This window comes from Mus musculus, chromosome 3 (genome assembly GCF_000001635.26).
Source record: "Mus musculus strain C57BL/6J chromosome 3, GRCm38.p6 C57BL/6J".
Classification (NCBI taxonomy): Eukaryota; Metazoa; Chordata; class Mammalia; order Rodentia; family Muridae; genus Mus; species Mus musculus.
The window spans coordinates 154,837,576-154,864,497 of NC_000069.6; the positions used below are offsets into that span (position 1 = coordinate 154,837,576).

General features: G+C 43.2%; 1 protein-coding gene and 1 pseudogene across 4 annotated transcripts in view; one reads left to right on the forward strand and one right to left on the reverse strand.

Annotated features, from left to right (window-relative positions):
- The window catches only part of Tnni3k (TNNI3 interacting kinase), a 269,117-nt gene that overhangs the window by 51,285 nt on the left and 190,910 nt on the right, over window positions 1-26,922 (reverse strand). For 2 of the 4 annotated variants that reach the window (XM_011240155.1, XM_011240154.1), the window contains exons 21-22: window positions 18,946-19,055; window positions 16,333-16,387 (exon numbers count right to left, since the gene is read on the reverse strand). In XM_011240155.1, coding sequence (XP_011238457.1) covers window positions 16,333-16,387; window positions 18,946-19,055 — 165 coding nt within the window. The remainder of the gene's footprint in view (window positions 1-16,332; window positions 16,388-18,945; window positions 19,056-26,922) is intronic. The other 2 variants (XR_375539.1, NM_177066.5) reach the window with 1 other exon arrangement.
- Window positions 262-16,119, forward strand: Gm18589 (predicted gene, 18589; annotated as a pseudogene).

Below are 26,922 nucleotides of genomic sequence, written 5' to 3' on the forward strand. Positions count from 1 at the left end.
ATTCATTTTAGTCTCTCTCAGAACTGGGTGAATCTATATGAATACCTCTAGCTACAAGGTATTTTGAAGGTGAGCAGTGTTTTATTTGTTCTTGTAGATTGATCATTGTCTCCTGGATAGGTTTGAGTTCACTTTTGTCAAGTCGAATTATATCATTAAAATAAAAATTTCATCCTCAACCTATCTCTCTGCTGTCAGAGCCACATCTTGTCCTGCTGACTTTACTCAAATGTTCTTCTCTTAGTGCAGCTTTCTAAAAGCATGACCGAGACAGCAGCAGACAAGGTAATCATGTGAGCATGCACCTCAGATGAAGCAGCGCTTCTCGTGAAAGCCTGTAATCACAGCCCATCTCATTGGCATAAGTGAAAAGCCATGTCCTCAGCATTCTTCCCCAAGCAACCTGTCGGGTGATCCCTGACCTACTCTTCCTCCTGCAGATTCCCATCCGGCCACACCCAACCTGTGTCCGGCTTACCTCATCCATCTGGTGCATTCAACCTGTGCAGCCCAACACACCCCTCGCGTGTGACCCGCCATGCCTCTCATCCACATGAATCATAGATCTTCACACTCAGTTGTTCATTGCTTGTGCCAGTGCACAGCCCGCACACCTGAAGAGGCAGGGCTCCACATACATCTCCATCCCCGACGTGTAAGGGCCATGATCAGGGCCTTGAATTGGAAAATGTCACTAAAAAAAACTCTTATTAAACCACTAACTGAATTCATAATGCTCACTCCACCCATAGTGTGAAGTCCACCCCACCGTTGGGGAGTTTGCACTTGTTTTTCTTCCCAGCAGGACGTCCTGTATTCGTGTCTTTCATGCTTTATATTTAAATGGTGCTTTATCAGTGACTCTTCCTGCCTGCCTACTTGGCTCTGGGGCTCGGCTCTCTAACTCCTTTCATGGCTGTATTTACACTTCAGCATCACTCACTGTCAGATGATCTCATACCTATCCCCATGCTCCCTTGGTTGCTGCTTGTGTGACTGCATAGAAGGTATACCGGATGAGGCAGAGCTCCGCCTACATCTTGATCCCCAAAATATAAAGGTGGTAATCTGGGCCTTGAATCTGAAATATTTGCTAAAATCTTCACTGAACCAATAATTGAATTAATAACTATATATTTTATTTTTTTCTCAAAAACTTCATTACATGAAGTTTAAATAACATATTTATGCTTATGTAACAAGGTTATATTATGTTTGTTTATTCTTCCCTCTCTCTGTCTCTCTCTGTCTTTCTCTCTCTCCCTCTCTTTCCACCAAGGAATCCTTGTAAGAGACCCCTTTGAACTGAAATGCTGCTAGTTTCCCTGGGGAGGCTTGGAAAGGCAGCATCATGGCCAACTTGAACATTTATTGTTCTTAGAGAATCTTCATCTAACTCTGTATTGTTGACAGGTTGTTGTCATGGGTGGTTCTAGTAGTTGTTGTATTTCATACAAGAAAGCAAAAATTAAGAAAGAAGTAATTCAAGTGCCACCATTGGTCAATGCCACAGCTGACTTAATGCTAGGCAGAGCTACAGTCTTGGTCTCCTTAGTGGGACACCTAGGTCTGTGGGAAAGGAGTTGGTTCCCTTCCAGGTGTGTGAGACTGGGAGCCTGAGATGTACTTCAGCATTGGAGACACATGTCACACCCAGCTTAAAAGACTTGGTATCTCTCCTTCTATCTGTGTGAATAGAAGTATTAACCACCTTCATTTCTTAAGCTTCAAAGAATATGAAAAATTTAAAAAAAGATGATATTTTGTCCAAACATACTGCGAACTCAAAAGTGTTCTGCCAAGAACCAGAGCTGTTTAGTTACCTACTTATGGAGGGTTCTGAGTTTGAGTTCTTGGGTTTATAATTAAGTGTGTTAACAGTTCACTTTACAAGAGCTTCTCACTCTTTCAAGGACACCATGGTACTCCTTGAGAAGCAGCCACCATTAAAAAGCTAAAATCCCAAGCGACCGACAGAGCCTGATTGTGGACGCCACATTCTCATGGTTCTTGTATTCTACTCTCTTCTCAGGTGGATGGCTCTTAGCCCTTGCCTTCATATTGCAAGTGACAGCAGCCTACCCTGTGTCCTCTGTGGTATGCATGTAAGATGTAACCCTGTGCCACCAGCTAACCTACATAGTAGGTAATAAGCTCCCACCTGCGCCCATCAATGTGCTGTGCACTGCCTGCTCTGACATCATCCAGAAAGAGGCCCCTCCCAAAGAGCAGGCCTAACGCAACTAGGGGACTTGTAACCTTTTATTTTCTGTCCCTCATTGTCACAACCAATAACAGGTCAATATCTTCAGTGCCAACTGAGATGTTTTTATTACAAAAGGATATCTGCACCCCACGAAGTTACTTAGATACAAAAAGGAGAATTTTGATTATTGACTTTTTTCAGTCCATGCATTGTGTAGATTTGAGCCTTACCATCAACTGAAGGAAATGTAAATGATTCTGAGTCCTCAGATGCAATTGTTCAGCATTTGTAAGATTAACCAACATACCAGCAAACCCCATCATTATCAAAGCCCATCTCAGTTTAAAAGTCCTCTCTCTCTCTCTCTCTCTCTCTCTCTCTCTCTCTCACTCTCTCTCTCTATCGGCGGTAAATGAGCTGTAGAAATGCTAACAAGAACTGCTGCCTGTATTCATTACATATTGCTTGCTTAAGTCAACAATTTAATAAGACACCTTATTAACAGATTTGAGGAGAATGTGATTTACATCCTGATATTCATGGAAGGGATAAACAAGCTATAAGCTCTGTCAGTGGAAATTTCTCAAAAATGAGCCTGCACACAGACAGAGTGAGGAAGGTAATTTCTTTCATTTCTGAAATCTCAGAGCTCGATGGGAACTCAGAGGTAGACACTCTCATCCCGTCTGAAGGGAGAGTTTCATGGTAGTCATGCAGTATGCTCTATTCCTGACCAGCACTGAAAGCAGGCACAATGTGATTCTATCCCAAGAGTAGGCTTCTGTGGTGTGTGTGGGTGGCAGAGTTGGTGTCCCCTCTGCATGGCTGCTCTTCCATGTGCCCTTATACACAGGATGCTGTCCCTGTGGGGCTAGAATTAATGAATACAGAGTCAGAAAGGTACAGGGTAGCTGTGGTGTCTCCTTGCAGATGAGACATAGAGAAACCAGAGATTTCTCAGTGAGAGTCTGCAAATCCCAAGGCACTGGGCACCCAACAAACACCAAACTCCCTTGAACTTATCAGACACGACAGCAAGAAATGCCAAACTGGCCAGAATGAATAGAATTTAAATGATCAATAACATGTGCTTTAGAAAGTGCCCTGACTTAAGCTTGTGTGTGCTATCAGGAGGGAAGGGATTACTCCAAGGGAAGGCACTAGTAGCTTCCTCTGTCTTTTATATTTTTATCCCTTTGTTTCAACCATGCATCCTGAATTTCCCAGGGGAACTGAAATTTGCTTCCTCCATGGCTGGTTGCTCTAATATCACCTTCAGACCTCCAGGGTACAATGGGCTCTTTCATTCTCATGATACTGTCATCTGCAGTCAAAACGACTTTAGCATGATAAAGATGTGTTACAATAACTCCTGATTACAATGCATCTTTATTGAGTTAAAATGCTTTGGTTTCTGAGGACAGAGCAGCTAAGGCTCAGAGGTGATTATGGGAAGGGATTTAACAGTTGGAAGCCCTGAGTACCACCTGTCATCACAGGAAAGACTTCATTGGAGGGAACAGATATCAGACAGGAGGCCAAGATGGCCTCTACTTAATGAGAACCCTGCTGACAGACCCTCTAGTTGTCTGGAGAGAATATAGATCTGACTAAGTTGACAACTTTAGCCTGGAGCAAAAGAAGGAAAAACAAAGGAAGGAAGGGAAGAAGGAAGAAAGAGAGAAAGGAAGGAAGGAAGGAAGGAAGGAAGGAAGGAAGGAAGGGAGGAAGGAAGGAAAGAAGGCAGGAAGGGACGAACTGAGTACCCTCCCTCCCCACCCCAGCTAACACCTTTAGGTTGGAGAGATTGGAAAGAAAAATTAATTGATTTTTCTAGCCGATATATCCATCGCTGACACAAGTCTTATTAGGGAGCCTTACCAATTCAGGTCAGGGGCTGGGGTAGAGGTCTACAGGGATAGTAGAGTTGGCCCCTATCAGAACTCAATCTCTAAGGAAGCCTGAAAGTCCACCTTCAAAACAACGTCAGTGTGGGTGAGTCCCCAAACCAATTAACTCCACATACCGAAGAGCATGTGGGCTTATGTCCCTTCAACATCATGTTTCGAAGACAGAGGGAGGTAAGACCCAGCTTTTTACAGCCAGCTTTGGACAAATTTGTAATTGTTCTTATTTTGTTTTTCCCATCCAAGTGACAAGACTCCCTCTCTTCTCCACCCTGTGCATGTATGTGCCTAAAGCTTGTGTTTTCTTCCCCACAGCAGCTCCTGAGACCTCCAGGGTTCTAAACCTTACATATGGAGACCTCACTTCAGTAAAGCATACCAATTTGACTCTCCTGGTTAACTTAGCTCTACTCTCCCTGAGCTGAAATGCTATCTATGGAATTCAGGAAGGCTCCCTGCAAGGCCTCACCAAACTTTGGACCTTGTCTATGGGCCACAACCACATCCCCAGTTCTTCTCTGTCGGACACCTTCAGCAAGCTGCAAAGCCTGCAGGTCCTGGTGCTGAGCCATAATGCCCTCCACAGCCTGAGAGCAGCCTGGTTCCGCAATACCAAGGCCCTGAGCCGACTCTTGCTGGATGGAAATCAGATCACCAATCTCACATGGAGTTCTTGTAAAGGCGTGAACCTCCACAGACTCAGACATCTGGACTTATCTAACAGTTTCACTTCCTTCATTGAGAAGGATGCCTTCCGGCTCCTGCCCCAAATGCAGGAAGTGGATCTTTCTAGAAACAGGTTGGCTCACATGCCAGATACATTTACCCCACTGAAGCAGCTGAGCCGCCTGAGCTTGGAGCAGAGCCGCTGGAGCTGCACCTGTGATCTTTACCAGCTAGGCGGCTTTTTTCTTTCTTTTTTCTTTTTTTTAAATTAGATATTTTCTTTATATACATTTTAAATTTCAAATGCTATCCCGAAAGTTCCTTATACCCTGCCCCCGCCCTGCTCCCCTACCCACCCACTCCTGCTTCTTGGCCCTGGCAATCCCCTGTACTGGGGCATATAAAGTTTGCAATACCAAGGGGCCTCTTTGCCCAATGATGGCTGACTAGGCCATCTTCTGATGCATATGCAGCTAGAGACATGAGCTCTGGGGGGTACTGGTTAGTTTACATTGTTGTTTCACATATAGGGTTGCAGACCCCTTCAACTCCTTGGGTGCTTTCTCTAGCTTCTCCATTGGGGGTCCTGTGTTCCATCTTATAGATGGCTTTTTAAGAAACTTTGTGAAGTCTCCGGCTCACACCCTTCATAATACCAAGAACCTAAACTGTGAGGGGTTCCCTCTCAGCTGTGGCCATGAAGAACATGCAGAGACTGTTTGAGTCCAACTGTGACTCTAAGGGTCATAATGTCACTTTGGCTCTGAAGGACAGGCGTCCTCTCCTCCCAGGGCAGGATGTGGCTCTCATCACTGCGCTTGGCTTTGCAGGTACACCTGGGAAACAGGCCTCTTCTTTCCACCCGTGAGTGTGTTTTCTTGGAGCATGTGAGTCGTCTCCACAGCAGCCGGGAGAGTGGGAGGATTGTGGAAGTGAGGTGAAGGAGAAGTGTCAGCAGACCTGGCACAGGTTAGCAGCACTTCCTGTTTCAGAAGAGCAGTGTAAGACAAGAGATAGGAACCCGAGAAGGAAGGACTACGGTCCCAGTGTAACTCGTATAATAATTTGGAAAGATGAACTCTTCTTGTTACAAACACTTCCTGTTGCCATGACTGCAACACAGGGATACTCTGTTTCAGTAACCGCTTTCCACACACAACTGGGATATTTATCTACGACTCAAGGAAAACGTTTAAAGACATGGTGAGCTGTAAGCACTTGGGAATTCATATCTGTAGACTTTTCCTTCTTGTAAAAGTCACCAGTGGGGATATGAGAAATGGCTCAGTGGGTAAAGACATTTACTTCCAAGCCAATGGCCTGGATTCCGTCTGCAGGGACCACATAGAGAAGACACATAACTTCTTCACTGTCCTCTGACCTGTTTGTGCTGTTTGTGAGTGCCCATGGCAAGCTAACCATGTGTGTGTGTTTGTGTGTGTGTGTGTGTATTAAAAAAATTGCCAGTGGGCTTTTTCAGAACCATGAGCCAGTATCAGCAGGAGAAACTTAGAAACCACACACACAGGGCCTGTAGAGCATAGTCACCGAGCCAGTCAGTATCTGACCAGACTCAGTGACTTAGAACAAGCACCATGCCTTGTTGCTGGAGGGCTTTGAATTCTTGGAGGACTTGTATCTTCTCTTTCACATGCTTGGCCCATATCAAGAAAGGGCTAGATATAACTCAATTTTTAAGAGTAATGGAATTTAAAAATGCATTGAGTATCATATCTTACCAGATGAATGGTACACAGTACGGCCATTAGTCGAAATTTCTTGAGTTATTGATCTCTCTGTGTGTTTTAAAATGATCTCAGTGCATGGTGACAAATATACACAGGATAATGAGGGTTGTGTGTGTCTCTGTTTCTCTGTGTTGTGTTTCTGATTGTGTCTGTACATGAGCCACATGCCTGTTTCCTGTGTCTGTGGTAAGTGTGAGTCTCTCTGTCTGAATGTTTTGTATGTGCATTTCTCTGTCTGTTTGTATATTTGTTTGTGTGCTTCAAATTCTGTCTGTCTGTCTGTCCGTGTGTCTATGTCTTGTGATTATCCTCTAACATTTGTGTAACAACATTGGTAATCTAAAATGCCAAGACATATTTTCCCACAAATGGCAGAAGTGTTACAACAGCAACAGATCCCCCCTGAATGTATCCAGAGTCTGAGAGCCCAGAATAATTAACAGATATTCCAGAGAAAACTCAGGCAGCTGCACAGCCAAGTTTAGGTCATGGGGTTCAAGGTGGACTGAGAGGTTCAGGCATGAAACAGGCAACACAGGCATCATGTGAGTATGTGTCTGGTATGGTGTAGCATGTCATGTGTGTACAAGTATGCATATAGCTGTGTTCACATGGTGGCTAGAGAAGGGTGTGGGGTGTACTACTCTATCAGCTTCCACCTTATTCCCTTGCGATGGCCTCTCACTGAACCTGGAGCTAAGATGGCAGCCAGCAAACCACAGTGACCTCTCTGCCTCTGCCTTCCATAGCTCTGGTGTTACAGAGCACATGTGACCACACCCAGCTCTTCTCTCAAATGGTGAGGATTTGATCTCAGGTACCAAAGTTTGTGCAAACAGCACCCTTACCCAGGCATCCACATCTCTGACCCTGGAATTCTTCATATACAAACTGCACAGTAGAATGAAGTCAATTAAAACAGCTACTGTCTGGCTTGATGATTTTCCTGTAGGATAGATGATAGATGCCTCCTATGTCTTCACATATGTGGGCACCACGTGTCTCCCAAGGTGTTCTCCTAATTGTTTTTTTTTTTTTTAATGCCACAGGAGCCATTGGTCTTACATGTGCAGGGTTAATCATATTTAACTGGAAACTCCAACAAGGCAGAGCAAATGAACGTACATCCAAAAACCTTTGTTGCAAAACCCTCAATGAATCCCTGTGTGTGCACGAAGCAAGAAATGGCCATGCCGTGGGGTACTGTAACTGCCACTTAACTCGAGAAAATGAGACAGAGGTCATGTCTGATGTAGGCTCCATAAAGGAAACACCACTTAGACAGGAAAACAGCCATCAAGCAATGCTGGCCTCCAAGTCCACAGCCCTGGATGTATCAGTCAGAAAGCTGAAAGGCAGAGACCATGGGGCACACAGTGCTCACTCTTGCCTGGGCAATGAGCTGCTACAGGCAGGATGCTTGGGGCCTCCTGGGAACAAGAAAGCTCTTTATGATGCAGACTTAGTGACAAGATGTTGTCCAAAGACAGCTGAAAAGCCAAACAACCAGAAACATGGAGAAGTCCAGTCTCAAATCCTGCCACAGCATGGAACAAGAACAATAGGTGAGCTTGTCTGTTAGAAAACCCCACTGTGCTTAGAGAAGTGCTATAAAATTCACTGTAGTCTGTTTAGTCTGTTTCTTCCTTTTTTGAAGATATAAAGGTACTGGGAGGGAGGGAGGGAGGGAGGGAGGGAGGGAGGGAGGGAGGGAGAGAGAGGGAGAGAGAGAGAGAAAGAGAGAGAGGGAGGGAGAGAGAGAGAATGTGGTATGTGTGTGTGTATATATATATATATATATATATATATATATATATATACACACACACAGGTGAAATTCTGAGAACCTGTGTATATATAAACATGCACATATGTATATCCGATAATTTGTGTGTGTAGGTGTGTGTAAACATTCACATGTGTTTTTCTGAGAACCTGTGTGTATGTGTGTATATGCAGTGTGTATAAACATGCATAGGTGCATGTCTGAGAACCTACGTGTATGAATAAACACACATATGTGCAAGTCCAAGCATATGTGTGTGCCTGTGTAAATGCACACATGTGCATGTCTGAGTATTTGTGTACGTGTCTGTGAGTCTGTGTGCCAGTAAATGTCTCTGTGAGAGTGTGCTTCCTGTGTCTGTGGTGAGTGTGAGTCTCTCTGTGAGAGTGTGCTGCCTGTGTCTGTGGTGAGTGTGAGTCTCTCTGTGAGAGTATGCTTCCTGTGTCTGTGGTGAGTGTGAGTCTCTCTGTGAGAGTATGCTTCCTGTGTCTGTGGTGAGTGTGAGTCTCTCTGTGAGAGTGTGCTTCCTGTGTCTGTGGTGAGTGTGAGTCTCTCTGTGAGAGTGTGTTTCCTGTGTCTGTGGTGAGTGTGAGTCTCTCTGTGAGAGTATGCTTCCTGTGTCTGTGGTGAGTGTGAGTCTCTCTGTGAGAGTGTGCTTCCTGTGTCTGTGGTGAGTGTGAGTCTCTCTGTGAGAGTGTGCTTCCTGTGTCTGTGGTGAGTGTGAGTCTCTCTGTGAGAGTGTGCTTCCTGTGTCTGTGGTGAGTGTGAGTCTCTCTGTGAGAGTGTGTTTCCTGTGTCTGTGGTGAGTGTGAGTCTCTCTGTGAGAGTGTGCTTCCTGTGTCTGTGGTGAGTGTGAGTCTCTCTGTGAGAGTGTGCTTCCTGTGTCTGTGGTGAGTGTGAGTCTCTCTGTGAGAGTGTGCTTCCTGTGTCTGTGGTGAGTGTGAGTCTCTCTGTGAGAGTGTGCTTCCTGTGTCTGTGGTGAGTGTGAGACTCTCTGTGAGAGTGTGCTTCCTGTGTCTGTGGTGAGTGTGAGTCTCTCTGTGAGAGTGTGTTTCCTGTGTCTGTGGTGAGTGTGAGTCTCTCTGTGAGAGTGTGTTTCCTGTGTCTGTGGTGAGTGTGAGTCTCTCTGTGAGAGTGTGTTTCCTGTGTCTGTGGTGAGTGTGAGTCTCTCTGTGAGAGTGTGTTTCCTGTGTCTGTGGTGAGTGTGAGTCTCTCTGTGAGAGTGTGTTTCCTGTGTCTGTGGTGAGTGTGAGTCTCTCTGTGAGAGTGTGTTTCCTGTTTCTGTGGTGAGTGTGAGTCTCTCTGTCTGAATGTTTTGTATGTGCATCTCGATGAGCTATCTATATTGCCTCTCCTCCCTGAAAAGTGAATGTTGAGACCCAATTTTTAAGGGTGCTTTAAAAGGGAAAGAGAAGTCTCAATAGCAATATTGCTGAGATTTCTAAGCATGTGTGTACCAGCTTTCATCCCAGCATCCTCTGAGCTCTGACGCCAATTTGCAGTAAACAGCCTTCCTGGAGCATGGCATTTGAGAAGAATCGCCTCCTAACGCCAGTGATTCATTTTGGAAACGATGTCAAGAAACACACTTTGCTTGCTGAGCTGAAAAGCATTATAACTTCTCAGTTCTGGGAAAGTCAGGGCTTAATTCATTGTCTCACATTGGGAGCCCAGTGGACCTGGCCGTGGCACCAACCTGCTGGCTACAGGCAATGCCAATACTTCTGCGAAGGCAGTGAATCAAGCAGCTTCCTTTCCTACCTGAATTCTGGGGCAATGCTCTCATGCCCTGCAGTGCACACTCACACTTACACGGCTGCTCAGGACCCAGGCTCTGCCACTTATTTCAACTGGTTTGGAGGAAGCAGGATTTTCTGTGGAAAATGAATGACAGCGGAATCATGTGATACACTTTCTGTGGCGATCTGGCCCTAAGGCTGGATTCAGGCACCACAGGATAAGAATGAAACTATATTTTATTTCCTATGTGGCATAAGGCAGGATGTGAGTTTATCTGAGTGTATTTCTTGCTGGTTCCTTGGGGCTGAGGGTTTGACTCCAGAAAAAGGTGGCCATGAAAAAACAGCTTCCATAGAAATCAGAAAAGATTGGTTTTACTTTATAAAAAATCAAGGCTTAGCTTTTTCATTTCCTTTTAGCTTTCAGAGGAACCTAAAGCCTTGCTTGTTCTGTCTGTAGGGGACTTATATACACAAGAGGACATGGCTAGTTAGCCCTTTGTAGCACTGGCTTCTTGGTTTGTCACATCAATGATGGCCTTGGGGAAACACCTGCAGTTCTTCAGCATCCTGGGGGAGGGGTTTGGAGGTGGAGAAGAATTCAGGAAGGCAGCCAAGACCATACTTGGTTTTGGAGACAAGTTCAAGTTTATGCCTGTAACATGGGACTTCAAGAACAGACTTCTCTGGGTAGAGAAAGTGCAAGAAATCACGTAGTTTGGTAGTTCTTGCTGTTTGCCTTTAGTTTCTAGAACTTCTGAGAATCTGATGAAGACCATCAACTCTTCCCCAGGTCACTTGCACATGCACATTGGCCCTTTTCTCACCAGCAGCTTTCTCAAAGTAGCCCACAATTATGCCTTAGGGTATGGTGACATTCTAGCTTGGGCTTGGCTCAGCTCTTCTTTTGCCTAATAAATGGGAATTCTTCCTTTTTTCCCTTTCTAAATTAAACTATTTCATGAAATAAGAGAAAGCAGGCTGGTGAGACATAATTCTACTCATTGCAGATAAGAATGAGATAGACTGATCTGAGTCCTGAGGAGAAACTGTGGAAAAATAACAAATACCCAAATGTATTTCTTTCCTCTTAAATGTCCTAAGATGGCAGAACTTCTACAATAGACCGTGGTTCTTGTTAATATCAAATGAGCTAACAAATATATAACATTTATCACATTATTTATTATTGTCTAGTTCTTCCTATAAGCAAACTGATATTAGGTTGTTGTTGATATTATTGAATGTGTATTATTAATAGTATATATTATCTATACTATTTTAAAGTCACAGGTAGATATTGCCACCAGGCAATATCCCAAATTACCCACTTACTAAGAAATCTTTAGTGGACATTTCATTATGGCCTTCTGCCTTCATTAAGGCAACAGGTATTCATTTTTGTTGTCTAGGTTACTCTGCTTGAGGCCTGAACATTGCTTAATATTTTGTCTATATTCTTCCAAATTTGTATTTCCACTTCCAAAATGGGAAATGAATAAGAAAAATCTATTGTTCCATTTGAAAAGGATTCAGATGTCAGTCATCTTTAAAGCTAACATAAACATGATGGGCTCTAAGTATGAGCACGTATGTCATTTACAGTCCTAATGGCACAGCTTCTAAGTCAGCTGACTGAGAGGTGGCTCGGAAGAACATGGTTGCAAACACAGAAAATAGTCAAGGGTCCTCTTTCCTAACAGCAGAAATTTAGGAAATACTCAGGAATTATTACAATTAAAAGAGTCATTTTACAACTTGCATAAGACCTCTAGTTGTTTTGGATACTAAGTGTGACTAGTGGTAAATTCCTGCATTTATTGTTCAACAGATATGAGCAGTGACACATTTAGAAGCAGACATGTGACATCTGTCCCAACCTTGGCGAGAGTGAGTCTTGGAAAGCACTTAACAAACGAATCATGGCAGCCTCCAATAGGAAAAGGAGACAAGGCTGCACAGAGATTTTTCATCACCAGTTCATCCTCCAAGCAACAGGAGCCAGGGGAGCGTGTTGTAGGCAGGATTGCCCACAGACATAGAATGGGATATGACCATCATCAGGACCCTTTAAAGAGGAGCAAGCCTACACATTCTCATTCCAATACTTCCTTTACCTGCAAATACATGTCCTGGGATGCATTTCAAGATGTTATGAGGGAGAAGAAGCCAGGTAGAAGAGAGCACACAGAATCTGAGAAGCAGCAAATTCAAATCAAGAGAGCAATAGAAACATTCCTCAGGAGTCAGGGGAACAAAGACAAATCAAGGCTGGCAGCAAAAATCAAGAAGGCAAATTCCACAAAGAGGGTTAAATTCCAGGACCCTGATTTAGTTAGGGCAAAAGGGCTGGTGATGTCGGCAGAAACACCGGTCTCCTGGAGAGAGCAAGACAGTGAAAGCCAACACTCGGCTTCCTTGGATTTCAAAAACTGTACCAGCACGGAAGAGGTCAAGGAAGCAAGAGAAAAGCTTCCAGAGCAACAGGCTCTGAAAAAGAAGAGACTCAAAGCCTCCCATCCGGGGGAGAAAGTGAAAGGACAGAATGTAAGGATAAAGGTAGCCCTGTACCCCTTTGGAAAAACTCGGGTCCACCCGGAGGAATCCACACCAGAACCCACCAAGAGACATCAACAAACAAGGTTACCTCCCCAGAGACCAGCCAGAACTTCTGAGAGAAAAGTCAAAGCAAAATCTGTGTCTCTGGTCAGTTCTCAGCTGCCAGAGAGGAGCGGCCATGCTAAGCTCCCTTGTTCAAAGGGGCCACTGGAACACACCCTAAATCAGACCCCTTATCAGGAAAGAAATGGCACCTTCAGAGCTGGCAGCTTGTCTGTAGACAGTCGAGGTTCTGAGCAGGGCAGATGCTGCCCAATGGGCCACACTCCTAATGGGAGCTTATTAATGGTGCCTCAGGCCTCAGTCAGGGTTCCTGAGCACCAGCGTTCACCTCCTCTTATCTCATCTGAGCAAATGGAGATTGTCACTCGTCCACAAGGAGAAGTTCTCAGCCCCTCCCCAGCCTGTTTGGGAAATGGAGAGAATAGTGTTTTACGATCTCAACACTCCATGGGGGTTATTGACCAAGCAGTAATGGTGTCCACTCAACACACAGACCAGGACAAATTAAAGATCAATGAATTAAATCAGTTTACTTTGTCCCTTGGAGACCAGGTGATTGATACCTTCAGCAAAGATCACATTTTGGATGAGAATCGAGCTTTACAACAGGAGGAGCAAAAATCAGGCCATGAACAGTGTGCAAGTGAGGGTAAACCATTAATGAATACATGCAACGTATCCAATGGAGGAGTGGAAAATTGTATTATGGGTGGGAAAGAGATTGCTGTAGGAAACAAGATTTCTCACACGGAGGATCATGTATCCTCTCCCACTGCCTGGATACAACCCTACAATAACCTGCCATTCATAATGCCACACTGTCTCCCACACCAGGACAACTGTAACTGGAGAGGAACAGACACAAACACCCTATCACAGGGAGATAGCAGTGTCGAACCAGCAGGGATGCAGGTAGGGGTGGGAGAACAGAGAAAAACACTCCAGGAGAGAGATGCAAATTCCCATACAGCAAGTTGGACAACACAAATGGGCCCCATAGAGGAAAGGCAGCAGACACTGGAAGGTTCAGGGAAGGAGAAACTTGTGCTGTGTTATCCCAGCTCTGACAAGGAGACTGTTTCCACTAAAGACTTGCTTACAGTTGAAACCAGCATGCTACAGAGTGAGATAGATCCTCAAACTCACAACCTTGAACCTCATTGCAGATACCCTGGAGATAGTCAACCAGATAGAGATGACAGGGAATACAGGGGAGCTGCTAGTTCAGGGGGGACACCAGGAGCTCCTTACCTCTCACAGGATTTAAATGTCATTCATTCCGAGGGAGAACGGGCTCCCTCTAATTCCTAACCATGAAAATGGAGCTGAAAACCTTTCTTGAAGACCTCATTAGACACACCGCTTACTGGAGACTCTTGCCCACCACTTTTAGAAGTAGAGAGTCAGAAACAGCAACTTGTATAACATCCATTTCTTGCTTAGGCTATCTTCTTGGCAGATCAAAAATATCCCTCGACTCTGTGGACACTGAACACATATCATTCAGGGAATAGTTTCTCTGTAATTCTTCATTCCCGGTGAGATAAGAATTCATAGTCAGCTATAGCTCAGAAATTGAAGATGGAGCCTGGATTATGCTCCCTGTTGTTGAATGAATAGGTTCCTTCAAGGAATGGAATGATGAGAACGTTGTTTGCCTAGTCCTGGAAAATCAACCAAAGACTTAAAAAGTCTCAAAGAAATGAAACGTTCAACATGAAGAGAACATTTTGCATGTGACGTTTATTTTATGGAAATTGTTATGCACGTCTCAATTAGTGCTATTACAACCTTGCTTTCTGCACTGATGAGCACAGATTCATGTGCGCCTGATCTGTTTTCTTAATTATGGTGTAATGAAAATTCAGCCGTGTTTGTTAATTGTACTGCAGAGTGGTAAATTTTACCCATTTGTAATCGCTTTGTCGATAATTTTCTTAGATCTTAAGTAGAAGTCTTAAAAAACCTGCTATTTCTCTAAGGGGAAATAATTGAGGATTTCCAGGCCAACTGTAAAATTTGAAAAACCCTCTCAATCCAGAAGAGGGCAAGCTCAGCTTCCTTCCTTTCAGAAGGGCAAACAGGTTTCAGAAGCAACACAGTGGCTCAAGAACAAAAGGAATTTTAATGAGCTTTATTGCCAGTTGTTATTAATATAAGTCTTTGAAAACCAAATAACCATTATCGCGACTCTTTGGAGGTTTGGTCTCTCCAGCTGAGCTTGCCACTGCTGTTTGCTGAGAGCGTCCCCCCCTTGCACAGAGGAACCAAGTGTACTAGTAAATACTGGATTTAGCAGCCATGGTACTAAATTGATCATTGAATCATTGATCAATTTAAATTGACCAATTGAGCCATGGTGCTCTTGATCATTGAAAGTCACATTTACCTGAAAATGATAGGTCTGCTCAGGCAATTTATTACTGATACCCAAGTAAGATGTTTAGCCTATGTATTCACAGAGTAGAATACTATAGTTCACATTGTGTACTGTGGGTAGGGAGGAGATTAAACAGAAACAAATGTTCTCTGTCCCATCTTTTTATCTGTCCTGGCCTCTCTATCCTTTTAGCTATATTTGATATTTATAATATGAAATGAGCTTAAGGGGCTGTTCGGACATTGCAAACACTGTGTGCACCCACTGCATTTCTATTTCCTATGTGGATCTGACAGCAAGTTATGAAACATTCTCATTTTGAGAGCCTTTCACCCCCTTCCTCTGTCTTGCCAAGAATCAGACATCTCTGGCTCAGTTCTTGTCCTATCTGCTCTCATTTACCCCCTCTGCCTGGGCTTCTGTTATCACACACCCGTGCCTCCTTCCTCTCCTGATACTAGTTCATTGTGGAAACACCTTTGAGGTGAGAGGAACACCTAACTGCTGTCAGTCTCTTTGGTTCTGACTGACAGTTCTCTTGGAGAGGGGGATGGGGTGATGATTTTGTTTCTATATCTAGCCTTCATTTCCCCTAATATCTCAAAAGTTCTGGCTCTGTAATGAAGGGCCCCCAGCCTTGTTCTCTTTCCTTGCCACTGTAACCAGCATTACAGCTGCAAGGGTGAAACCTCCTCTTCCTCATCGCTGCCTCTCAGAAGGCAGCAGAGATGGCCCCCTGCACCTCATCACCTCTTTCTTAGGCTGCTTCGTTTGCAACAGATCGTAGGTTTCTGTTAGCCTCTGAGTCCCCATGGCAACTGCACAAGTGCTTGTTATAATCAACTGGATCACAGTGCCAGCAGCCCCTGGGGGTCGTTCTGACCTCAGAACCTTTGCTTTTGCTTTCACGCTTTCAGATCTGTCTCTACCGGGCACATGCTGCTAGGGTGCTTGTGGGAAGCATAGTTTCAGGGTGCACCCAGGGCTTCTCATTCTGAGCTGGAGGATGGGGCTGGAGAATCTCTACTTTTGCACAGACATGAGGGTGAAGTGAATAACGTGCTGCCCAACAGTTAAAGATAACCCAGAGGCTACTTCATGGACAGAGTTACATGCAACAATTTCAGCAAAAAATGGGAAACCCTTCATACCTAGCAAATATATTTCTAAGAAAAAAAATTCATTATATAATTCTTACTACTTTAGTGTTAGGATTAAAATCATCTATAATTTCTTATATAAATTCATATTGCAGCTACAAAGGTTGACATTATTTACCAAAGTCAGTCTGGTCTCCATCGCAAATTCCAGGCCAGTCTTGATTACACAGGCACTGTTTAAAAAACAAAACAAAACAAAACAACAAAGCATGCTTCCTTATGTTTCTGCTACTGTCTGGAAATGCCTTTAGTCGGTGTAGACACTTAAGCCAGTACCACAGACTTTGGGGACTTCGACTGTGTCATGAATTTTGAGAGGGAGTCTGGGGGTAACTAGGTAGGAGTTTCAGAGGTGCAAGGGGGAGAGTAAATGATGTTAACATAGTAAGAATGTCTGAAATTCTCCAAAATTGAATGTTGAAATGAAGCAATGGGCAAAATAACAAGATGTTAGTTGTTTATATCTACAGATCTCTTTATCAAATGCTATCTGCTCTAGAGGTTTAACCTGGCACTGACTTCAGTGTTATCAAAACCAGCAGACCCTTCATCTCTTTGCTCACAATAGATGTGCATGCTTTCTCTCAGCATGCATGAATTCATTCTCTCACCAGAGCAGTGAATGCCAGGCTTTGGATTTTGATTTTAGCCCAAGTGTCATTTTCGGTACAACTTCAAGGACTCACACTCTCTCTGTCCTCAGCTTCCTGGAGTTGATTTCCTTTGCATTTTTATAGATTCTTCCTTTATCTTGGCTCATAGTTCTAAATTTATTAATGTTTATTTATTTAATCACGACATAATGGTTAAAGCCCTCAGATCCATGGACAACACTGCAGGATTCAGCAGTAGAGACTTAATAAACTAATTGTTGAAGAAAAAAAACCAGAGTGTTGGTCTCTTGCTGCTATCCCCTTATCAAATACCCTGCTGATATGGTAAGGACCTTTGCAGGCATTGTAAATAGAATAGAAAGAGCAGAACATCATTGGATGCCAGGGCCGAGGCCAGACCCACTTGAGTGAAAGCTCGATGTTAGTAGATGCTTGGTAGCTCCACTGTTTAATGACACCTTGTCTATCTTTCTGCCTGAAACTAGAGCCAGCCTATGTGCTGTACTGATAAAATCCACTTCTTAGTAATGCAACATATCCACTAAAACAATCCCCCTTCTACACACACACACACACACACACACACACACACTCACACACTCACACACACACACACACACACACGCACACACACACACACACACGCACGCACACATGCACACACGCACACACACACGCGCACACACACACACACACACACACACACGCACACACGCACGCACACATGCACACACACACACACACACACACGCACGCACACATGCACACACACACACACGCACACACGCACGCACACATGCACACACACACACACACACACACACACACACGCACACGCACACGCACACACAGCAATGAAACTCTTCCTACAGAAAATTCTGGATCCGGTGCTTGGTAAGTTTACCTCCAGATAACGCTCTCAGGGTTCACATTGCAAGAACCCTCCTGAGAGGGTTCATTTTAAGTCATGCAATTTTTGTATAAAACTTTCCAGACACCAAAATCTAGGCATGGGATTTGAGGTGCCGACAAGAAGCATTTGTTCATTTACTCTACAATATTACCTTTTTGAGCACTTACACAGTGTGGTTCTGAGTTCTGGGGTTATGCAAATGAACAAAACCAGACCAAACAAACAAAACAAACTCTGCTATTATGATGTTAACCTGCCAGTTATGAGAAATTTCTAAATTCAGCAAAACGCACAGCAGATTGAGTGGCCAGAAGAAGAGTTTATCCTATGAGATACTCAAACTTCACCCTGGGGAGCATTTAGTTTTCCTCTGAAAGGCTCTACAAACATAGTGGGTTGGGCAATCACTTGATTTGGGTGTTGCCTTCAACAAAAAACAAAAGCAACAAAAACAAAATTTTAAAAAATTGGCCAAATCATACTTTTTTTTTTCAGATGTCTTATATATTTATCAGACTCTATCTTTGGGGTTACTTTCTGAAATAGGAACAGCTTCACTTTGTCTGCTTCCTTGTTGGGGAGAGTTAAAATGTTTAGGAAGACTGAAACATCAAGGCTGTGGAAGAAAAGACAAGAGCACATTTGCTGGTGTTAACAGTGAGAATCTTTGGGCATTCGTAGACAAGGAGCTCAGAACCTAGGTCCTTGGACCGGTGATGTCATGACCAGATCTGAGCAAATGAGAGATTGCCATAGTAGAGACCACCTTAGGCACTGCTGTCTCCCACTGTGAGAGAGACAATGCAGACTCACTTGTCAACCTATGAGTACCCAGAGAACATAGCAATAGTGGCTGCTGTTGCTGGATTCAGGTTGCTGCTGAAGACCTCATTTTCTGGGGTCTCCTGCAAGTTTGCTTCATCAGTGTGACTCAAGCATAGCCAACCAAACTGCAGCAGGGATAGGGCTGTGTGTCACCTAACATAAGTCTCTCTTTGACTAACCAACTGTGAGCAACTTTTCAAAACTAGAGAGCGACAACAAAGACATTGAGCTTCCGGGGCCATTAGAGACTGAAGTACAGACTGTGGATCTGTCTTCCCACTGGTCTGCTCTAACACATACTGGATTTAGATGTTTCAGCCACACTGTGTAACAGGCTGTGAACAGCACACATTTCATAAGAAGAAACAAACTCACTCACTTCGGGACATGCATTCCAGCCCCGCATCAGCAGAGATGAGATTGGCTTGGGGATGGAGTAGCCGATGGGAGGTCTGATGTGGTGGTACGCCATATCTGCTGCTGCAGCGGCTGCAACATAAAGTTGTAAATCTTACTTATTCCAGAAAGACCGAGAGAGACATTTAAAGGCAACGTGCATGGGATTTGACAGGACCTCTGGGCTGACTTCCTCCCTTACCTATAAAGAAGACTAGACAGTTTGTACTACATTTATTTTTATTATTTCCTGTCTATTGGGCAGTTGAGTCTATGCAGTGAGCAGAGAGAGTATTATAGAGGAACAAAGGACCAAGTAGTTCAGGATGTTTGACGTATGCAGATAGACACACGACAGAAAAGAGACTGGAGGACAGACTGGAGGAAACTCCATAGTGTCCGGCCAGCAAGATGGTTCAGTGGGTAACAATGCTTGCTACCAATCTGAGTTTGATTCTTCAGTCCCACATGGTGGAAAGAGAGAACTGCAAGTTGTCCCCTGACTTCCACAGGTGCTCCATCACATGCTCACTCGAAAATTTGTTCACATAAACAAATGAGTTGTAACAACAATTTTCAAGCCCTTACCATGTTACACATGCCAGGTTAGTACACTTATGTTACGGTGCACGGATTATCGCTGGACTGGAGAGATAAGAAGGGATCTGTATTGCTTTAGAAACATATACATTGAGATTTTGAATTTTAATTCTTCAGAAGTACTTGTTGGTTAACTGGGAGAGGATAGCGCACACCCACGATCACACTGGAGCTGTTCATTGATGAAATCCCCCAGTCCTGTCTGCGAGCACAGCCTTCCAGGTCTTGTTCCTCTCAGATCTTGAAGCATGGCACTGTAATTCCTGATTGCTTTGTATTTCTCCGTGTTTTTTTTTTATTTTTTTATGAAGGTTTTTTTTTTTTTTTTTTTTTTTTTTTTGGTTTTTCGAGACAGGTTTCTCTGTTGTTTCCCCCAAAGATTGATTGATTGATTGATTGATTGATTGATTGATTGATTTATTATGTATAAGTACACTGTATCTGTCTTCAGATGCACCAGAAGAGGGCGTCAGATCTTATTAAGGGTGGTTGTCAGCCACCATGTGGTTTTGGGGATTTGAACTCAGGTCCTTTCCCGCTGAGTCATCTCACCAGCCCCTATTTTAAATCACTGATTTCCACATCCCCTGAAAGGTAAGTATATGGATTTTTAAATTTCTTTTTTTTTTTTGTATCAGAGTATCATGGCAGATAAAGATATAAACTCAAGTATTTTGGACAATCATTCAAAGCAGGTACTAATGTCTGAGCCTGGGATGAGTTTGTAATTATTAACATTTAAAAAAGTAGCCCACAATTGGTATAAGCTTTTGTTCCAGAGTCCCTCCTTTTTCAATAAACATGATAATGAAAATGGCAAATAACACATTATTCTCTAATGGTTAAAAATGAAGGAGAGACTTTCAGATTACTCTACATCCTGGCTCTAGTATGTGGTGAAGTAGCATTGGCTTGTATCTTACTGGCTTTGGGATCTCTCTCTCTCTCTCTCTCTCTCTCTTAATTTATTTATTTACTTTACATCCTGATCACTGCCTTCCCTCCTCCTGATACCCCTCCTCACACAGCTCCTTTCCCCAGCCCCCTCCCCATCTTCTCTGAGAGGGAAGAGGCCCTGTCTGGATATGACTCAACCCCGGCATATCAAGTATCTGAGGGGCTAGGTGCATCCTTTCCCACTGAGACCACACAAGGCATCCCTGCTGGGGAACAGATTCAACAGACAGGTATCAGCTTTGGGAACAGTCTCTGCTCCAGTTATTTTGGGACCTACAGGGAGACCAAACTGCACATTTGCTACATATGTGCACAGGATGGCTAGGTCCTGCCCCGCATGCTTTTTGGTTGGTGGTTCAGTCTCCGAGAGCCCCCAAGGGACTAGGTTACTTGGCTCTGTCTTCCTGTTGAGTTCCCATCCCCTCTGAACCCTTGATCCTTCCCCCAACTCTCCAAGCTCTGTCCAATGTTTGACTCTGGACCTCTGCATCTGTCTCAGTCAGCTGCTGGGTGGAGCCTCTCAGAGGATAGCCATGCTAGGCTCCTGTCTTCAAGCATAACAGAGTATCATTGATAGTATCAGGGATTGGTGCTTGTTCATGGGATGGGTGTCCGGTTGGGCCAGTTATTGGCTGGCTGTTTCCCTCTGTTTCTGCTCCATCTTTGTCCCTGTATTTCTTGAATTCTGGATGAATTGTGGATTGAAAGTTTTGTGGATAGGTTGGTGTCCTTATCTCTTCATGGGGTGTGGAGGTCTTGCCTGACTATAGGTGGTGGCCACTTCAGGTTTCATATCCCTACTGCTATAATTCCCAACAGCGCTTCCTGCAGTACCAAAATCCACATCTGCTAAATTCTGTTTATTCTTCTCATCTCAGCAGATCCAGTGAAGTTACATTCAAAGTAAATTAAATTTATTGCTTTTTGGGTTATTCTGAATTAAGACCTAATTTAACCAATTGTAAAATTACTCATTATTTGTAGAAATTGAAAAAAAATAAGGGAATTAGAAAATGTAAAATATTATTATTGAGAAAAAGGCTATTCTATCCATAAAATGAGTTGAGCTGACCAGAGTCATCTCTTCTGATGCCTTTTTAGGGTCTGATATCAATTACAGAAAGTGATTGTCTGCTTCTTTGCTATGAGTCTGGAAAAATCAATTACAGGTGAATGATATTTGTCAAAATATTTGTTAAAATATTTTGAGAATCTCTCTTTTCCATCTATGATTGAGCCTATGTTGACATATGATTATGGAGTTCTTTTTTTCATAAATTAAAACATTAAGCAATTAAGCATTTCCATGTTATTAAAACTATGTGTTAACACATTTTAATGACTGCATTTACTGTGATTTCCTTAATCACTTCTCAATTTTAGGTTATTTGAAATTCTTCAAAGAGTATTTTTTAATGGGAATTTCTGTATATTATAGGTGAGACATTTATGGTATATTAAGGGGTGAAAATAACCTATCAAATGACATGAATACTTTCAACCAGCTCATATTAGCGAAGCTGTTTTCCTGAGCATCCCTATTAACAGATGCTCTTACTAGGAAGTGGAAAGATTGTTGTTACCGCCACTGCATCAGAAAAAAAATTCTTTTCAAAAAGCAGCTGTATGGTTCCTTGTTGTTTAGACTGTGTTCTTATTTACTAAAGCATCTTTCTTGGCTTACCAATATAGGAGTAGAATCCCTTCATGGGTTATTGTGAACTAGTTTTAGTTTCCCTAAGAATTAAGTAAGCCAGAATTACCAAAGAGACAAATGCTTGCTTTCACTAATCTGATGACTGTACTATTACATGACGATTGGTTAGTGCTGACTCAGCTCCAGGACATGCACAGAAATCAGTCCAGTGAGTGTGTTCAATTACAGGTCTCCTAGTGGGTGGAGACGGACTGTCCTCAGAAAGGGTTAAACTGATGCCTGTCCCCAGCATCTCCTTCAAAGCTCTTTCATGTTGTGAGATCAAACGTGAGAGTAATTTATCTGCTTCTTGGTAGTGTGTCTGAAAAGTCCGTTTTGATGAGTGATTTTTTTCAGTCTTCGTTGTTCAAAGCAGACTGCAAGCCTTTGGAGTCTCCTCTGCTCTACTCTTGGTCATGAGGGTTCTCACTATCACCTCTACTTAAATGTGGGGCTCTCCTGTAGCTCCAGGGAGGTGGTGGAACTGCAAGTTGCCACTTTTAGATGGTTGGTCAGTTTTGCCTGTGGCAGGCTGCTCTGAAAGCTAGGGAATTTCCCGATACTCAGATCCAGGGACAGGACTCTCAACCCAGGCATCAAGTCTTTTCTCTGATTCTTACAGAAACTATGTTAAACGATTTGTGAAAATGTTGGTTCCTGCTTTTTTTTTTAAAGGCACTTTGCCATTTAAAGAAAGTGAGTCCATATTTAACACAAGAAAACATTCATTGTGCAATTATGTTTAAACTTTTATCCTGAGTATATGATGCTATTCGACTATGTATAGCTGCCCCCAGACCTCTCTGCAGCAACGAGATGCCCTTCTGAACTGAATAGAGCTGCCTCCAGACCTATCTGCATCTCTGAGATGATGGTCTTCTGAACTGTCAGTGTGTAAGCAGAAGGCTCCTGGGTACTTACATTATGAAAATGTGACCGAGGAACTGAATTTGCAGTTTGGTTATTTTCTATGAACAGTTTTAAGTGAAAATGGCTATGCTCAGTGGTCTCCATATTGATTGGCACTATACTTCCACATAATTTTTTCCCTACACACATTATCCTGAGTAATGAGACTTTAACATAATATTGTAACTCAGCCCCAAGAGTCTCTTCTGCCAAGAACTCAAATTGTTCTGTGTCTATCAACACCTTCTCAAGAGATGACATGAATATAGTTCATCAGTTGTCATCTCTGAAAACAGGTCACATACAGCGGGTGGCAACCCTCCTCCCAAACTCCTATAGCAAAAGGTACTCAGGGGGCTGTTGAGATCACTCAGCTGATGAAAGCTTTTGTCACACAAGCCTGGTGACTTGAGTTCCATCAAAAAACAAAAACAAAAAAAAAAACAAAAAACCCGCAATGGAAAGACAAATCAATTCTAAGTTCTGTTCTATCCCCAACATGCATGCCAGTGCTAACCAATTGCACCCACACAATACACACAATAGTAGTAAATTAAAAGTATGAAGGCATTGGATACGCTGTAGGCTAACAGTCTAAGTGTAAACCTGGTGTCATTATTTTCAATAAAATGTGATAAGTAAATGAGTCGTTAAGAAATGAATCACTACTTTTGCCAACGTTTTCGTGTTTGGGTTTTAAGTTCTACAGTATGGCTTTTCTCATCTACCTGTTTCTCCTTTGTGGACTGTGTTGTTCTGGAGGTCGGCATAGATGGACTCTGTCTTGGATCCTTCCCAAATACTCCTGCAGAACCTCACAGGACAACGACACCTACCGAGCCACACTCCATTGCCTGGTTACTTATCAGCCTCTTTGTGGCACTTACACACTTTCTGAAGTGAGGGACTATATCTCTTCCTGGTTCTAACAGTAACTGGCAAAAACAAACATTAAAACAGGGCAGGTTGAATAGATAGCTATGTAAGGAGTCAGAATGATATTTGACCAGAAGTACTGACTGGACTCAGTGTTATAGGACTCCATAAACATCTGTTGAATGTGTGAAGGGATGGATTAGTGTTAATGAGTATTAAACTCATTATTAAGCATCAGAAGAAAGCCTAGCATCTAGAGGCATTGTGGATGAATATTATGTCCAGTGGGCTATTAAATTACAGTATAGTCAAGTGAATTGTTAAGACCTTGTGGCAAACTTGCCCAATAATGTTTTATCCAACGCCTTTAGTGAAGGCTTTTGCAAACATCGTGGCCATGAGGGAATGCCCTTCACAGGAGAACTGGAGGCCTAACTATGGCTGGCATTGTTCTAAACTCCCTGGGAGAGCCAATTAAGCCATTTTTCTCAGCAAGTAATAAGTTTGCTAAGCTTGTGATTCAGTGTGGAAGAGCCAGTTTGATGGTGACAATTACGAGCTCAGGGCCTTGTGTGTGCCCTCACTATAATGTGACATCCATGTTTGTCCTAACAAACCCCACAATGCAGGACTTAGTTCTCACTGATACACATCAGCATGACGTCGCCCCTGCTAAGTGTTAGCTAGCCTCTGTTCCTCTTCACAACAAATCTAAGAGGTCAAACGATCCATTTTAATCTGAACCCAGAAGGTTAGATGTTAGAACACCATGGATTATTTATTGCTTTATTTAGACCATCAGGGGTCTGAGGGCTTGTTAAGGTTGTCTTTGGGTACAAATAAAAAGAGAAATGTTACAGTGAGTTATTGCGAACATTAAGGCTACCAACAGCCTTGTCTACATCAGCTCATATGCAATATGGCCCTGAGGTAAAACTGGCATTGAAACTTTCCAATATAAAATAGATCCTCTAGTTCTTAATGATGCATAATCGTGTACTGGGTTCTGAACTCTGAGTGTGATCCCTCACTGTCTTATTTTGTAAAAATTAAACAAATATTCCTGTCGTAATAAGAGTAAAAAGATATGGAGTAGGGGCTCTATGGGAAGAAATACTTGCTGCAAACATTCATGGACTTAAGGTCAAATTCCCAGCACCCATGTAAAATCTATGCATAGCTTAGCATATAAGCAACACATGCTTACAACCCCTGTGTTGGGTGAAACAGGGCCAGGCAGATCTCACAACTTGCTTGTCATGAAATCTAGTCAAAATGGCGAGCTTTAGTTTCAGTGAGAAAGACTCTGTCTCAAAAACAAGATGGAGAATGATGGAGGAAGACACTGATGTCCTTTTCTGGCCTCCATGCATGGGTACACACACACACACACACACACACATTCACACATTCACACACACACACACACACACACACACACACTCACACACACACACATTCACACACACTCACTCAGACACACAAGGTGGGGGAAGCAGATAAAGTGAAATAGTGAAAATATCTGTCAGTAAGTATCGACTGAGATAAAGTTTATAAAACATTGTTAGATTTCACTTGTGTGCATGTGTTCTTCAAAGTGCACCTGATTGTTTCTAATGGCCCAGGTTATTATGGTCAAGGCAATAGTGTTCCGCAATCAGCAGAAGAGCTAAAGTACACTGTTAAAGTTGTGCACACCTCCCATGTGAGCAGCATCGGGGGTACTAAGCATGCCTTAATTTTTAAAACTACATCCTATTCTCATTAGAATGGTCAGGAATAGGGTGAGTGATACCATTGTTTGTTCCCCATGCAATCTCCATCAGCACAGTGTAGCACCAAAGCATTGGCATTAGCAACCGTCTGACAGAGATCTGCATCTTCCGGACCAAATGCAATTCTCCCTGGAGTTCAAGAAATGACTAGCTGGCTCGCCTCACTTCAGTGATAAACTGATAAGGATTACCTCAGCAAACATGGGATTCAACCTGCTCAGTTTCCCTGCTACTTGTACCTACGTCAGTGTGGTATCCAACCTAAGATTATTATAGTTAGGGCACGTTAAGATCCAGACCATGTAGGGAGGAGGACACAATTAAGCAGTATTTTCAAAGGAAGAGGGTACTTGATGACTACACGTAAACATCCTGTCGTATAACCAAGTCTCGAAGTATCCTGCCATTCATTCTTTTAAAGGCCATGTGTAGACGCTCCACAAGACTTGCAGACTGATTTTGGTTCTGGGATTTCCAGTTCATGACTCTAAATTAAACTTTTAATGTGAAGCCTCTCCCATGAAGCCTGGCTACAATAAACTGTCAGATGCTCTTAATGTGCTGATGCCTCCCAGACTTAGTGAGAGCTCGGCATCAAGGAACCCAGGACACAGTTGCATTTCCCTGCGAACCAGCTGGCACCATTGAGGAAAAAGGAAGATGAAAGAAAAACAAGAGACTTGCTTTTGGATTCAAACAGATTTCAGGATGATATACATGTCTGGGTAGATGGGGACTACATAGGGTTGGGTAAAGTATATATTATTGGATTAGCCAATCTGGCATCCTTTTGTCATTACTGATGTATTAGAGGACATAAGCCTAGGAGAGAAATCAAATCCAGGAAGCAGGTGTTGATTTCTTTCTCTGAATCACATCCAGGGAAGCTCTTACTAGCCAGGGAACTGGATCATGCTCAGCTCACTTTCCACTTGGCTCGACAGCTTGGCTCTTTCTTTTTTTAATGGTGTCTCTTCTCACAGGTCTGTTCTTTTCCTGTATCCATCAGACAGATACCTTTGACTTTCACTTCCCCAGGTATTACAACTTCAATTTATTGGAAAGTTTTTGCTCACTTCTTCCAAACCAACCTTCCCATTTCTACCCAGGCCACCATTCTAGTTAGAATGTTCCACATTTCTATGTC